General features: G+C 35.0%; 2 protein-coding genes across 3 annotated transcripts; one reads left to right on the top strand and one right to left on the bottom strand.

Moving 5' to 3' along the window:
• The first annotated feature begins 5438 nt into the window (after positions 1-5438).
• Positions 5439-10759, top strand: LOC121785084. 2 transcript variants are annotated; one of them, XM_042183433.1, is made up of 10 exons: positions 5439-6160; positions 6250-6272; positions 8225-8300; positions 8376-8585; positions 9446-9568; positions 9646-9703; positions 9787-9860; positions 10049-10137; positions 10238-10372; positions 10484-10759. In XM_042183433.1, the coding sequence occupies exons 1-9, from the start codon at positions 6155-6157 to the stop codon at positions 10302-10304; spliced, it is 726 nt and encodes a 241-aa protein (XP_042039367.1). In that variant the 5' UTR covers positions 5439-6154; the 3' UTR covers positions 10305-10372; positions 10484-10759. The 2 variants fall into 2 exon arrangements, with proteins under 2 accessions (XP_042039367.1, XP_042039366.1); XM_042183432.1 differs by having other exon boundaries at positions 10238-10382.
• An 89-nt stretch (positions 10760-10848) lies between these two features.
• Positions 10849-13176, bottom strand: LOC121785082 (heme chaperone HemW-like). Its single transcript, XM_042183430.1, has 2 exons — positions 12289-13176; positions 10849-11449 (listed from the first exon to the last, which is right to left on the bottom strand). Exons 1-2 carry the CDS (start codon positions 13059-13061, stop codon positions 10849-10851), a joined length of 1374 nt encoding a protein of 457 aa, XP_042039364.1. The 5' UTR covers positions 13062-13176.
• Positions 13177-15851: the final 2675 nt, after the last annotated feature.

Below are 15851 nucleotides of genomic sequence, written 5' to 3'. Positions count from 1 at the left end.
GAATATGCTTATATATAGGGAGAGAAGATAAAGAGATAGAGAGAATTATTGGTGGTTGAGGCTGAAAGACATCGCAATTAGAGAGTTAGCTTTCCATACAGCTAAATAAAAGCCGTCAATGGACCCTCTATCTCTCTCACAACCAAACTCTACTAATAGTGTAATAATCATATTTGTAACATTGTTTTCAATATTCAATAACAAACTTCAAGCTTTGGAGCCAAAATTTGACATTTTCGTCTCTTTTCATCCAATCCCCTTCTTTCATTTGGTCCCAAAGTTACCATATATCGAGAACATAAAATAATTCAATGGATTTAATTTGTTACATGACCTATCTCTGTAGCCGTGGAATACTATATGAATTTCATGCATCGTTACATAAGCCTAATATTTCATGTGATAAATTCCATTTTTTAACTTGCGATTCACCAATATTTATGAATTATGATCATTGATCAAAAGTAGTAGTAAATGAGAATAATATATTATTACAATTTTTATTTATCTTTCAACCAATATTAATTTGTTTAATACTAGAATATTAAGAAAATTTATCTGTCTATAATTTACGATTAATTTTGTCTTATAATGTAACAAAACTCTGGCACCACAAATTGGATTAGAAGAAATGCGTGTTTAGCACCACTAACTGATGATTAATAGCTTACAATGATAACTTTGTTGTGCCAAAACAAAAAAAAATAAAGAAAATAAGCTAAATAAATAATAAATCTGAAGTAAAGCTATGATGAGGAAGGGCTATGGATTGGACCCTACTCTCAGGAGAAGACTGAATTAGTAAATTAAGTAGAGAGAAAAGAATATTTGTTTTAAAAAAATGACTCCACTGCTCAAGAAGTCAAGATATTAAAAAGGAATAAAATTCACCTACCATGGGAGGGAGTATTATTTTAAAAACAACTTGTTCGTATTACTAAATACTACTAGTATAACTTTTATTTAAATCAAATATATATACAAAAATTAAAATAATAAATGTATATAATGATACTGGGTTTAATTGAAAAGTATGATTACGAAATCATTGCCAAATCAAGTGTAGTTGACTAGGTCTTAAATTCTTTAACGTGGGTCTACACATGAAAAACTCGTTTTATGTCGTAAAAATAACTTGATCGATACTGTTATCACAAATATCTAGTATACTTTTAAGAACGTAATTGTGTATTTTAAGAATTCAACTGTGAATTACCAATTGTATTAATAACACATTTATTTAGATTTTTTATTTAGTAATGTATTCTTAAACATGAAAAAAACTTATTTCTATATGTCGAAAAAGTAAATTATGATGTTGATCTTATTCCTATGTCCTTTAGAAATCCAACCATATATTACATATATACATAAGAACATTGCATAAAAAAATCACAATTCTTCGGTAAAATTGAGCCATTTCATAAACTGATTATAAGAAATTATCAGTTAAATTATCTCTTTTCATCCCGATAATTATAAGAAAATCTAACTATCTTCCCATCTCAAAGTGGATCTTAAGAAGCCATATAAGAGGGTGAACTATCAACTCGTTTATAAAGGAGTTAGAATCATCATTTTATCGATACGTGATAAGAAAATAAAAATTCTGAAATGCTCCACAATGAATGAGTGTGCTAGAATAATCATTGAACTTCCTTACTTACAATTAAAAAAAATCATCATTGATTTTGACATGCTATAATATTATACTTCCCACTGTTCTTTCATAATTGAAGCATTTCTTTTTGGCGTGAAGTTAAATAAATGAATGTTTAGTGTGGGTGGGTAATAAAGTACTTCCTCCGTCCCATAAGAATATGCATTCTTTTCTTTGTAATCCGTTCCATAAGAATATGCATTTTTTAAATTTGAAAACTCTTTCTCTCTAATGAGGTAAGACTCATTCTCTACTAACAATACTGTATTTACTTTTTCTTTCTACTTCTTTTTTACTTTACCAATTATGTATAAAAACTCGTGTGCAATCAAAAGTGCATATTCTTATGGGACGGAAAGAGTAATTAAAGTATAAAAGAGAAACGGTATAAAAATGAATAAAACAGAATGAATAAAATAAGAGAACAAAATAGGAAAGAAAAAATGATTCTAAGTAGGAGTATAAAAAAATTCTGAAATGAAAAAATGATTCAGCAATACAAGAAATGAGAGAACATTAGAAATGGACCGCTCAACAATCAAGGCCCACGGTCAGTATCTATGTGGTCAAGGCCCACAGTCAGTGCTCAGATTTTATTAAAACGGATTGCATTTTATCTTTGAGCATAGCAACTAATAATCGTATGACACGTGTACACAAAAACGGTAGCTCAAGAACCTATCACGTTATTTAACTAAATTATCTACTCTAGTGATTGATAATTAGCCATTTCAAATAAATTTCGAATTATCATATCAGCGAGAAAAGGAATCGATATCATTGGAAAATATATTAGTGTGAGTTAGTAATTAGTCACATAATTATGTAAATAAGAACACACAAATGAAATATTCATAAAAAGAAAGAAATGAAGTAGAGCATAAACTAAGAATTTATTTGTTAACAAATTTTAATCCGTCTAACGGTCATTATCATTAGATGAAGGAAGCTATTTGCCTAACATTATGAATAAATAATTAGGTATAAATTGCACTAAAACATAATGCATGCTAGAGAGCTATTGTAAATGTTAGGAATACAAAAACAAAGATTAAACAACATAAATTAGCTAGTTAAGATGTCAATAAATTGTCGATATTCATACTTAAAATATACTTTTAGTTACATGGCGCTTAATATTGTCATGGAGATAAAAAATAATTTGAAACTTATAGTTGATTTACCCAACTCAATAACAATCAAGTCCTACATGTGTTTCAACTGTGTCTGATATTGTGATGTGTTACGGACTCAATTCTTACATCGGTTGTGAGAATAACTGATGTGGGGTATATAGACTAAATGAGTTCTCTCTCCTAACAGGCTAGTCTTTTGGGATGAGTTCTCATGTTTGGTCTGTATCAATTGGTGGTTTCATTGAGAGCCCAAACGGCTCGAAGTGGTGGTCGGGCAACGAACTCGCCGTGACCAACGAGTGCGTTTGGGATCGCTCGGAGTGGTGACCCACGGAGTGGTGGCCGGGCAAAGAATCCGCCGTGACCAACGTGGTCGTGACCAACGAGGACGTTGACCCTTAAAGGAGGGTCGAATGTTACGGACTCAATTCCCACATCGGTTGTGAGAACAACTGATGTGAGTCTATGTAGACTAAATGGGCTCTCTCTCCTAACAGACTAGTCTTTTGGGATGAGTTCTCCTGTTCGGTCTGCATCATGATGCGATCTTTAAATTGTTATTATTGCATAAAATAATATTGATTCTAAAATAAATTCTTGGTGAAATTTCTTTCTTATTTTAGTATGATGCAATCAAGATATATTGGAAAAAATAGACATAGAAAAATGAAAGTGTTGCACGAGCGCAAAGATAAGATAATTTGGGGTCGACATCAATCTGAGTTGGAAAAGTGAAATAGATGAATAAATAAGTGGTGTAGGAGTCGCAAATCGGACTTGGTAACAACCTTGTCCCACTAACAACCTACAAGTCTATAAATGGTGGGCTCTCTCAATTTATGCCATGTTTTTTAAAAGGGTGGTATCTTTAAATTATAAATTTAATAGCTACTTAAAAGCTTTATGAACCTTACAAGTTCTCTATTTTTCATTGGTTCTAAAATATCTTCTCCAATGCAAGAAAGGTTTTGAAATTTAATTAAGGTTGGAGAAAAAAGAAAGTCAATAAAACAAAGTCGACCCACGTAATATCGTCGTCGCCGATGTGGAAATTAGCAGCCCACATGATTCAAATTTGGTGTTAATTTGCAAAGTTCATGTATGTTATATATGAGAAAAAGACTAGTTTAATTTGACAACATTTGGACTAGTTCGATACATCGAATTACAAGATCAGGTCGACATATTTTAGATACTGAAACAGTTATAGTTTTATCTTTACCCAGCCCTATCAATAAAAATGGTATGCTAATATCAATATAATGAATTGAAAGGTTAAACACAACAACAAGCAACAAAATATGATATGCTCCTCGGTCGACATTTTCTAACGGTTCAGATCATAGTTTAAAGTTTGTACTATGTTTAGAGTTTGCATTTGATTACATTCATATAAGCTAGTATATATGTATAAATAGTACATATATCAATTTGTACGCACAATAATCATGCAAATTTGTGGTTTAAAAATATCTTAAATATATCAATTTTTAGTACTTCCTTCCCATCAAAAGGATGATACTAGTTTCAAAGCACAACTGATAAGTACAAGAGAGATAGAAAAAAAATGATAGAAGTATTGTTAGTAGAGAATGACCCCACCTTATTAGATAGAAAAAAAATTATCTAAAATAGAAATGGATTATTTTTATTAGATAGAAATGAAATGAAAAAAAATGTCTATTTTTATAAAATAGAGAAAATATTAGTTTTATAGTAATGGAAAAAGCTAGTAAAATGGGAGATGCACATACCAAAAAGTAAAAAAAAAATAACTAAAACTTTAAATCGTGGGCGTCCTATAATAACAAAATAGATCATTGAATCGTGAACGAATTAAGTATACATTTTTGTGTGAAACATCTACTTGGTTTTTTTCATTTCTTCAGATTAATTTAAACTGAAATTATGAACTTTGGTTCCAACTTCCTACGATGAATCTCTTGGTAATGATTTTACCAAAAATGTTTCCAAAGCAGGCGAAATTGTGTTTTCGTTTACTAGCGATTCTAATTTGGAGAGAGATACAAGAGAAAAGGGACGGGGAAGATGAAAGCCATCTCCGGAATATCTCTGGGTTTTTTCTTTTTTTTTTGTCTAGAATAGAATTAGATTCTGTGTTTGTACTAAACTTTTTTTTTGTTCCGGTGTTGGGAGAGACGCATGAGGGAGATGCGTCTTTTATAGAGACGCAGGAGGGACATGCGTTGTTAAATTTTTATTTTTTTTCTTTATTTTTTACGAAAGACGCATAAGCGTCATGCGTCACAGGCAAAGACGCATAAATAAAAAAATGAAAGACGCATGACGCTTATGCGTCTTTGCCTGTGACGCATGACGCTTATGCGTCTTTCAAAAAAAATAAAGAAAAAAAATAAAAATTTAACGACGCATGTCCCTCATCTGTCTCTATAAAAGACGCATATTCGTTATGCATTTCATTAAATGGAGACGCATGAGTGTCATGCGTCTCTCCCAAAGGCGGAATAAAAAAAAGTCCAGTACACTCAGTACACTCAAGGAATGTTATCAGTGGTCTAAAACAAAAAATAGGAAAAACCCGAATATCTCTACTCATCGCTCTGCACCTCTCTTTCTGTTTTGCAGCTTCTCAATCCGATTTGTCGCAGGTAATCATTTTCTCTTTCAGAATCCAAAAACCGCTACATTAACCTCCCGAAAAGGGCGAAAAAGAATAATCTTCAACTTTCTATGTGTTTCCCAGTAATCCACAAAAATTGCGGAGTTTGATATTTGTTCAATCCGTATCAATTTTTTTATATTCGTGAATTCAGCGTGCTAGCTATAATATCCTCATTTCCGTTCTAATAAGTTCTAGTAGTCTTTTTCGAATTTGGTTTCTTGATATTTTTGTGCTTGCTAAGATTCCACTTTGCCGAAAATGTGAAACAGATAATAAGATATTATCTTGATAATAAATCTCGATTCACTTCACTGGAGTCGTGTAATTATTCCCTGAGCTTAAAGTTCGATATGAATAAGTCTTTCGGGGGAGAAAAATTATCCTGGGTTGATGCCACTGTTTTCCCAGGGAAAGTTTATCTTTTGAGGGAATTTTGGTGTGGAATTGATAGTCAAGAAAATATACCCAAATATCTCTTTCTGTGTCATTTTTCTGAGTTCTTTTGTATAGAAGGTTTACATGAGTTTTGCTCTCTTATTATTCTTGCTCTATCAAGTGTCTTACTCATGTAAATTGGATGATGTGTTCATCTCTTGGACAAGCAATATCAATTTTCAGCCAATTAGATAGAATGTACTACGATTCATTGATCAACTTCATTTTGTACCTATTGAGTTCACATTCAAATCATGCTAAGTTGCGAGTTTTAGAACCATGAAGGTGTTCCACAATAGTTTCCTCTTTTCATATAAAGAGTATTTGCTTCATGCTTGAGAATTTAACGCTTGCAATTTTTCTTTTTGCTACAGGATATCAGCGGAGATACTTCAAGGTAAAATTTCCTGTCAATTGTTTTAAGTTTGTGGATATATTATCTGTTTTGCGACTGATTACAATCTAGAATGTAACGCAAGAGTGTATTAAGCAGAATGTGGTCTGAAGAGTGGTTGTTATGTATGCAACAGATTGATTGTCTTAGAAAATTCTCCTTTCACTGGGAATTAGAAAATTGTGATGAATCACATAGAGTTTTTAAGCTATATACTTCTATCAAACCAGGATGTAATGGCCTTAAGAAGTTAAGATGCAGAAATTTAGATGGCCTGCCATAAAAAAGTGGCATCATTTGATTATATGTCACTTCAATGAAAGAGGCAGAAATAGAGAGGTCAATATTTGTCATGTTTGAAATATAGGCTTGTTGGTGATATTGATCCTCTAAAAGATGGTATAAATTCTCATGCATCTTAGCTTTGCCTATCATGGTCACAGAATCAATACTATTGGAGATATTTGCATCTTCCGTCATGTGATTGACTCAACTGTCCTTGGTTTTGGTCTCAAAGAGAAGACTAGTACCACATAACCTTCTTATAAATAATTTATTAAGATAGATATGTAGAACATATACAACTCAAAAAACAGGCAAGATTACATAATAGAAGAAAATTGTTTGGATACAACGTATAAATTGTAACTATCCCAGATTAGGGGGAAGTAGAGGCAAGGACAGGGAAATAAATCACAATTGTAATTCACTAATATAGCTATAGGTGAACAATTGAACAAAAAATACTTACAAAGCTACAATTATCCGGATAGAAATCAACAGCTTCCATAGACATACCTTCCCCTGTTTATTTTCTCTCATTTTTATTTACCTTATGGTGCACTTCGAGCTTAGAAGATGGATAATCAGATGGTGATTAGTGAAAGAACAAGAAGGAGCGTTGTTGCAGCAACGGGAAGCAGGAAGCTAACTAAATGCATTTGGAAAATAGGTGGCGTAGTTAGTTAGTTCAGAGGTAGTTACATGGCGTGACAGCTGACAACATAGAGCTAGCGAAAAAGGATTGCAACCTTTCTTAAAAGGGATTGTTCTCACACTTTTACATTCATGCAATAAAATGAAATACAATATCTCTATCTTCTCTTAGCTTAGCTGCTCCTAGCTCCACAAAGTGTGTGGTCTTGATTGCTGTTAGTTTCCTCCGGCGATCCTGAGTCCATACCACTTCAATGCATGTTGAACAGATGCAGTCTGGTTCAGAATTCAGATATGGTATAATATACTACAATTATAACGTGATATAAGAATCAATTAAAATGATTGAAGATCCTTATAAAGAGTTAAGCTCTGTTGAGTCAAATTGGCTGAATAGTTTTATATGTCATCACAGTATCATTTCACTGAAATATTCCTGGATTGAATAACTATTCTTCTATCCTGATGTCTACCTATGTCTAATGTCTGCCTATTGCAGCTCACCCTGTACCCATGTCTATGGGGATGGTTCACACTTTACATGGTTTGTATCATTCGTTACTGGTCTATTATCAGTCTAAAATAAAAGAACAAAGTGATTAAGAAGGATGCCTGCCATATCTGTGGAGAAATATCTTATTCATATTCCTATCAACATCATATATGACAATTGAATTTCTCCTTTAGGAATTTGCAGGGTAGCCTTTAATTAACCATAGGATGACCCAAAGCTTAAAATTTTACGCAAAAGACAATTTTTCGTAATCATAATCGGTTGGCATGCAACACTACTGAAAAGTCCAGCTCTGAATGTAATCCAGTGAATGAGCCTTCATGTATATAGAATCATAGATTACATTCTGAAAGAAATAGATGAAGTGCTAGGTTAATTAGGAGTAGCATTCCATCCGTGTAATCTATTTTTCACAATAACCATATGAGTAAAATTTAAATATATGATTGCTTGAATGTTATTGTCATATTGGTGGTAATCTTGACATTTCTGTTTTAATGCTTAGAAATCTAAATGAAGAACATCAAGAAGTTCATTGCTCAAGAGAGAGGAGTCGAGCCGCCTGGAAGATCATAGAGGAGGTACTGAGAACTGCAAAGCATATTTTTTCGATATATGTAGAGGACTTCTTTTACATTGAACTATTTTTGATTCAGTATCTTATGCCTTTTGTGGAGAAAGAGAAATATCAACTTTCAAGCAGATGCAGGCTTCATCCAGGCAGTGATTTGTTCAGGGACCAGGAGGAGCATAAGATTCATGTTGACGTGAATGAATGGCGATGTGGCTATTGTAAGAAAATCTTCCGAGCAGAAAATTTTTTGGATCAGCATTTTGACAACAGGCACTACAATCTTCTAAATGTTGTATGTGACGTTGTCTTTAATTTATCTTTAGTGTGCTGGTTATTGGGTTCTAGATGCTTGTTTTACTTTGTTTATGTTTTCTGTTGGAAATCAGAGATGAAACTTTATGAGCCCATCTATATGTGTTGGTTAGCTTGCTTACTAAGGTTGTAAGGTTTTCCGCTCACCTTTCTTTTTAAAAACACATCTCGTTTTTTGAATTTCAAATTAGTGAAGGTAAAGAGTGTTATGGGAAAGATCCCTATGTTCCTATTTCAAGTTTCTAGAGTTTCATACGACTGATGACTGACTTGAAAGGCCTTTGGTTTCTTGAGCTGCAGCACGTCATCTTACTATTGGGCAATTTCGGATTAACTTGTGTTGGTGATTGCATTAGTTACGATGCAATTCCCATTTATGTCACCGCATGCTTTACTTTTCAATTTCTTATGTAGTAGCTGATATTTCCATTTACTTGGAAGTCAACGAATAAAACCTTTGATCTTGGTTTGTTGAATTTTCTGATTCTGTCATCCATGGATCTTGGATTAGGAGTTTTCCTGCTCTGTTGAACTCTGAAGTGTGCATGCCTCTTCTGTTCTTTATTAAAACAGAAAGTAAAGTAATTGTCTTTATTTACTATGTTTTTAGTAATTTGTGTAAGACATGGTACTGTCGTGCTAATTCAGAACCATTAGAGATGACTCTTCATCCCCTGGATCTATATTGCATTACAAGCAAATCATCGATTGAGTGTGTGGACCATGAGATCACTTAGATATTAGTATTTTGTTTCATGCCTGAATTTTGGGTTGAACTTACAGTTTTGCATTTTAAACTTTATATATCTGATACCACTTCACTGCTTTCTATGCCCTCAGAGTCATGGCAAGTGCTTGGCAGATCTATGTGGAGCTTTGCATTGTGATTATGTGATCAATTCACAATCTCATAAATCCAAGTGTAATCCAGCAGCTGCTGCAAGGAACCGTCACTTGTGTGAGGTTGTTCCTGGTTTCTAGTGTACGGCCTAAGGCTTTCGTAGTACATGATCTAAGGAACATTTTTCATCTCTTTTCAGAATCTTGCAAACAAGTGTTTTCCTGTAAATGAGGGTCCATCAGCAAGTCGTCTACATGGTATATTTTTTCTTAATAAAGCATCTAATGGCTTTGGTTAAATCATGTTTGTTGACAACATCCTTCTGTTAATGTTCTTCCAGAATTTTTTTTACACCAGTTCTGTGATGCCCATACTTGCTCAAGAGGAGTAAAACCTTTTGCTCGGGGAGGCAAGGTATGTGGTTACTACTTGACATCTAGTTTGCGTGGCATATCATAAATTTTATTTTCTGCTAAGAGGATGAGTATAATTTTGCATTGAACGTAGATAGTTTGTCGCAAAAACAATATGCGTAAGTTTTGGACATTGAAGAAAATCTCTATGCTTTCTCATTTCTTGTGTCTCAATCCATTCTGTTGCAGAAGCACACCAGCATATTGCACTTGGCTGCTTCAGTGCTGATTTTGATGTTCCTTCCTATATTTTACGTAATCGTGTTCTTTTCTCAGAGGTACTGTCCTTGTCTATTAATCAGTCACCACATTCAATGATATCAAGTTAAAAATGCTATAGATGAAAGTGTAAGATCTCATGGACCTGTATATGTACAGGGATAAAAAAGGATTGACGCAGCTGAAGCGCGTAGCAAGGCCTGGGAGAAAATCAAAACCCTCTTGATGGCAATTAACTTTCTCTACTCTTGCAACATAGGAGCTGAGCTGACTGTTTGATACCCCCAGAAAAGGGTGATGATGTGTATAGTTCCATTTCCTCTCTATTGATATCTCAAGTTCTCAACTATGCATCTGTGCTATTTCAAAGTGGAGAAGTTATTTAATTTTTATTCTTGTTTTCAGGTGAAGGATTATTGGCATCATTCATTGTGACAGAAAAGAAATGAGCAGAGTGCAGAATCTTCAGTTGAGATGTGTTCACCAAGAATGCAAAGACTTCTCGTGGAGATGGAACGATGGAAAATTAAATGTTACTTTTCTTTTTGTATTATTGTTCTTTTCAAATTGTTGTAACACTCCATTCACTTGTAGACTAGATAAAATATCTAGGGCCCTGTATAATGTTTTTGATTGTATTTTGTATATCAAGCGTACAAAACCCACAGATTTTTTGTTTCTTCTTTTTGACAAATGGTGTTGGAACATAGTAGAACAGCTGTGTGTATTCAACTTAACACAAGAAACTTTCATACATATTCCAAAGCAAGTCATGGTGATATTACACCAAACGCAAGAGCTATTAACTCGTTTGAGAGTAGAAAACCATCGGGGTCACTGAGGCGAAGATAAGCAAGCTTCTCGTTGAGCGAAGCAGACACTACTACTTCATCAGCCGCGACATCTCTTCGTTGCTCGTCTAGGCAGATCACAAGCCCACTTTCCAGATAAGGCCTGTAGACCTCCAAAATGGACACCAAAATCGAATCACCAAAAGCCTCCCTGAAAGACTTCAAATCCAGGCCATCAGATGTTCGCAGAGAGAGCATGGTAACATCCATAGCCAAGTCCTTGTTTTCAACAATCCCATCGGACCCATTCTCCAGATCTTGGACATAATTGACGTAGTCCTTGAGCCTCCTTGGCCTTGAAAACCTTACTCCGCTGATATGACTAGCCGAGCCCAGACCAAAAGCATAGAAAGGTTTGTTCTTCCAGTAGGTGCTATTGTGCTTGCAGCGGTATCCACTCTTGCAGTAGCTGCTGATCTCATAATGCTCATAACCTGCATTTCCTAGCATTGTTGAAGCCATTTTGTAAAAATCGGCTGACTGATTCTCCGAGGGCAGAGGAAATTCACCAGGAGTGTATCTGTAAAACATCAAGGATTCAAGGTTGCTCAGTGAGATGAAAAGGTTTGTGTTTTTAAGGTAGCTGCTCACTGTTTAGAGTGGCAACAATTTCTCTTCAACTCAAACAACCATTATATATATCCCATATGAAGTAAGGGGGCGTTTACTTTGGTTGATCCGTGATAGCTCATAGGCAACTCCACTCCGTACATACTTTGATCCATTGAACAATTTAAAGCTCATTACATCATGTAATCCTTCAAAAGCTTAATCTTATGTAATATAAATACAAATTTATCACTTGAAGTTTGATCAGCATAACATTATGAGGTCACGGAGTTTATCTTTTGAGTTTCATCAGAATGCCTCTGAGTCAATCTACACATACATAACTAGAGCATTATTTACAAATTTGGCTGACCTTTTATATCCTAAAAGGTTTAGGGGCAATTGCGCCTAAAGATACGAACTTCCACCTACTTTTCGCTTTGCACAACTAAAACTTTTTCCTCCAAATACAAGAACTTCCGATTGTTGTGATTGTTCACACAACCGTCAATTTTCGACAAATTAATGTCCCCGTAACTAGTTACAACGACATAGATATACAACTACGTTGTTTAAGCCTGTAGACATTTCAGATATCCACCTTAAAATTAATTTAAGGGCAATTGACAAGAATCATAACAATTATTTTATAGGCTGAACTTTTAGATAGCATGCAAAAGCATAATCAAATGAAAACGTGTGCATTTAGACGCATTCACGCAGCAAAATTTATCATATCAAATGAAAGGGACAGTGCAAATAAACATGCATCTTTAACGAAAACATAGCAGAGGAAGATGAACAACTTACAAGACTCCAAATTTAGTGTCTTGTTCGACCTGCAAATCATAAACCGAGACATGCGTGGGTCCAGCAGCAACAGTGAGCTGCAAGCTCTCCTCCCACATAGCCGGAGTTTGATGAGGGAGCGACGAGATCAAATCCACGCTCCAATTCCCAACCCCACACGTTTTTACAATCTCAACAGCTTCAAAGATTTCATCAACTCCATGAGCTCTCCCACAAGACCTCAACAGCTCAGCTTGAAAAGACTGAACTCCCAACGAAACTCTATTCACACCCAAACTCATCAGCCCCCTCATCGCCGCCTCATTGAACGTGCCCGGGTCCATCTCCATTGATATCTCCGCATCCCCACACAGCCCGAATTTGGCCGAGAGGGCGTCGAGAACCGAGGAGACGAGCCTCGGAGGCACGAGTGAAGGCGTCCCGCCGCCTAGAAACACGGTTTGAAGAGGCGGGAAGCTGCTACTTGAGGGAAGCTTGGTGGCCTTGATCTCGCGGCAGAGCGTGTCGACGTAGCTGGAGATGCGCGGGTCGTCGTCGTGACTGGATAAGGAGCCGAGGGCGATGATGGGGAAGTCGCAGTAGTGGCAGCGCTTGCGGCAGAAGGGGAGGTGGACGTAGGCAGAGGCGGGAGGGAGCTGGGGAAGCTCTAGTAGCAGTGGGGCATTTTGTCGAACAGGTTGTGGGCATTGTTGGTGAGTGAGGGAATTGGTGACTGTGGAGAGAGACCTTTGGGCGGAAGAGAGGAGAGGAGCGTAGGCTGATCTCAGTAGCATTTCTGCTAAACTTCGGTCTAAACAATCGGATCAGTGTAGCGTAGGCTCCGCCTCAAGGAATTCTACGTCATGCAAAATTTCGGTGCAAGAGCGTCCACACTGGTGCGGATGTCCCGACGGACATCCCGACGGACTTTCTAAAAACATCTCCGGTTACGTCACTGCACTGCCACGTCATAAGGACATCCCACTGCACAACAGCGGACATCCCCAAGTACATCCCGACGGATATCCATAATAATAAAAATTCACAAATTCACAAATATGCAATTTACGGAATTAAAATTTCGACACGAATACGGAAAAAATGCAACGATTTTATTTAAAAAAAACATACGTATTTAAATTAAAAAACCCATCACAAACCAAAAAACGATTCAAACACATGTTGTGCTTTGAATCTCTATAGTTTGCCGCTAGCCGAACGAGGGTCTCGCTGCCCGGTCAAACAAAGTACGTCTCCGGAAAGCCGTGGATGTGCGGTGTCCGCAGCGGACGTCCGCATCCGCCCCTCTATCACCTAATGGCGGACGCCCGGTACACCGATCCGACATCTAACGGGACATCCTCCAATGCGGATGCTCTAAACAAAGCTTTATACATACAAAATTTAATAGGAGTACTACTGTTTTGCCAAATTAGGTGCCAAATTTTTTATTGATAATATTATAACAATTTTTGTTTATTTATTTTTCTCTTATGTTATCAATTGTTTATTAAAATTTACTCCCTTCATCCCTGAAATTTTATCACATTTTTCCATTTCCGTCCGTCCCACAAAATTTGTCACATTTCACCTTTTGCCATTTTTGGTAGTGGACCTCACATTCCACTAACTTATTCTCACTCACATTTTATTACAAAACTAGTAATACTTTAAAAGTATGACTCACATCCTACCAACTTTTTCAACTCGCTTTAAGTTACATTGTTAAAATCCGTACTCGGTCAAACTGTAACAAAATTTGGGTTATGGGTAGGTACGTCATTTTAAAGGGTTAGTATATTTTTAAGAGACTCAGAATATTTGAATTCTACTTTATTTAAAGTTTGTGAGACAATTATGAACAATATTATTTTTTATAAATTGATAATTTGTAGAATACGGCAATTTCATCATTTTTTATAATATGTTGTCCTTGTTTGTATGTTCTACTTTTTTCTCACTAACTTATTTCTATTAATTTTACAATATTTAGTTTGCCATGTGCCTAGTTTTTTGTCTCTCATCATCATTATTGTTATTAAAAATATCAATCCGTTCATCTGTTTGATAAAACCGTACATAAGAAAACTCCCTGTTTGAGTTCTCAGTAACTGAAGTAACCGAACTGACATATGCTCATCACATATTGTTTAAGCTATAAAATTGCTCATAACATAGCCATTTTCAATGTTCATTCTAAATCTATACGTGTTGAAAACTCAAGCAATTTGTATATGCATGATAGTCTATGATTTCTATAATAATTATACATAGTTTCGACTACTCAAATTCTAATTCGTATAAACATTAGACTCGAGGTCAACAAAATTCTTGCTTCACAGCTTGAGTTTGCATATTTTTAGATCAATAAAATTCTTGCTCCTATGGCTTGTCAAATTTACATATTTTTAGATCGAGTGAGCTACAAAAATTGTCTCTAAACTATGAGTTTAAAACTATCTACAGTAGTCCCTACACTAAGGGTTTATTTTAAAATTGGTCATTTTGCATTTTTTTTTTCACCTGAAAATGCCTTTTGGGGCTGGATTATTTCATTTTACACAATTTTCACTTTTTCAATATGATATTATTTCAATGATATACTAAATCTGATATTATTTCAAAATTATCTTCTTCTTCTCTTTGCCATCCTTGACTTTATTTCTTTAATTCAATATCAGATTTAATTTTACACAATTAAATTTAAAATTTAGATTTTTAAATATTACTATAAATTATTTAATTAAAATTATTAATTTATGTATTCTTTCTCAACTCATAACACAACTATCTTCAATGTTCATTCGAAGTTTGAAAAACTCAAGCAATTTGTATATACATAACATTCTATGATTTCTATGATAATCATACATAGTTTCGACTACTTCCAACTCGTTACCTTTCACGACTTTCAACCATCTCTTAGAAAGAAAAATGATGTGACCGATGTGAAGTTCAACTCTAACCTCTTCATCCTTCACATTCATTACGAACGTCGTGTTTTGCCAACTGGTACTCTTCTACCGTTAGATGATGTTCAAGCTTCTAGGCATTCTCTCGCGGGATAAGAAGCCGGCTGCCGATGACAATCAATGGCAACTCCAAATAGCTTTGTCCTTTTTGGAGAAGATCTTCACTCCTTTCTCTCTTTCTTGATTGTTTCTTGAATGAGAGTGATGACAATTAGCTTCAATTGAGAACTGTCTTAATTAACATATGAAAACTCAAGCAATTTGTATATACATAATAATCTATGATTTCTATGATAATCATACATAGTTTCGCTTACTCAATCTCTAATTCGTACAGGGTTTATGTTACCCTATATTCTTCAATCTTGAATTTGAATTTTTTTAGATCAATAAAATTCTTGCTTGCACAACTTTTAGATTATAAGTGAGGGAAACCAGGTCTACTTGCATATTTTTAGATTATAACTGAGCGTAACCAGGTCTATATTGGAATTGACAAATTTAAGTATTTTTAAATTATAAGTGAGGAAAACTAGGTCCGCATTAAAACTAACCATAGTTTTAAGTAAGATCTTCTCACAAAAGTATATGCCGAATTAAACAAATTCTAGT

The sequence above is a fragment of the Salvia splendens genome, chromosome 21 (genome assembly GCF_004379255.2).
Source record: "Salvia splendens isolate huo1 chromosome 21, SspV2, whole genome shotgun sequence".
NCBI lineage: Eukaryota > Viridiplantae > Streptophyta > Magnoliopsida > Lamiales > Lamiaceae > Salvia > Salvia splendens.
The sequence above is the reverse complement of the archived record's forward strand: the minus strand, read 5'-3'. Positions and strand labels throughout refer to the sequence as shown.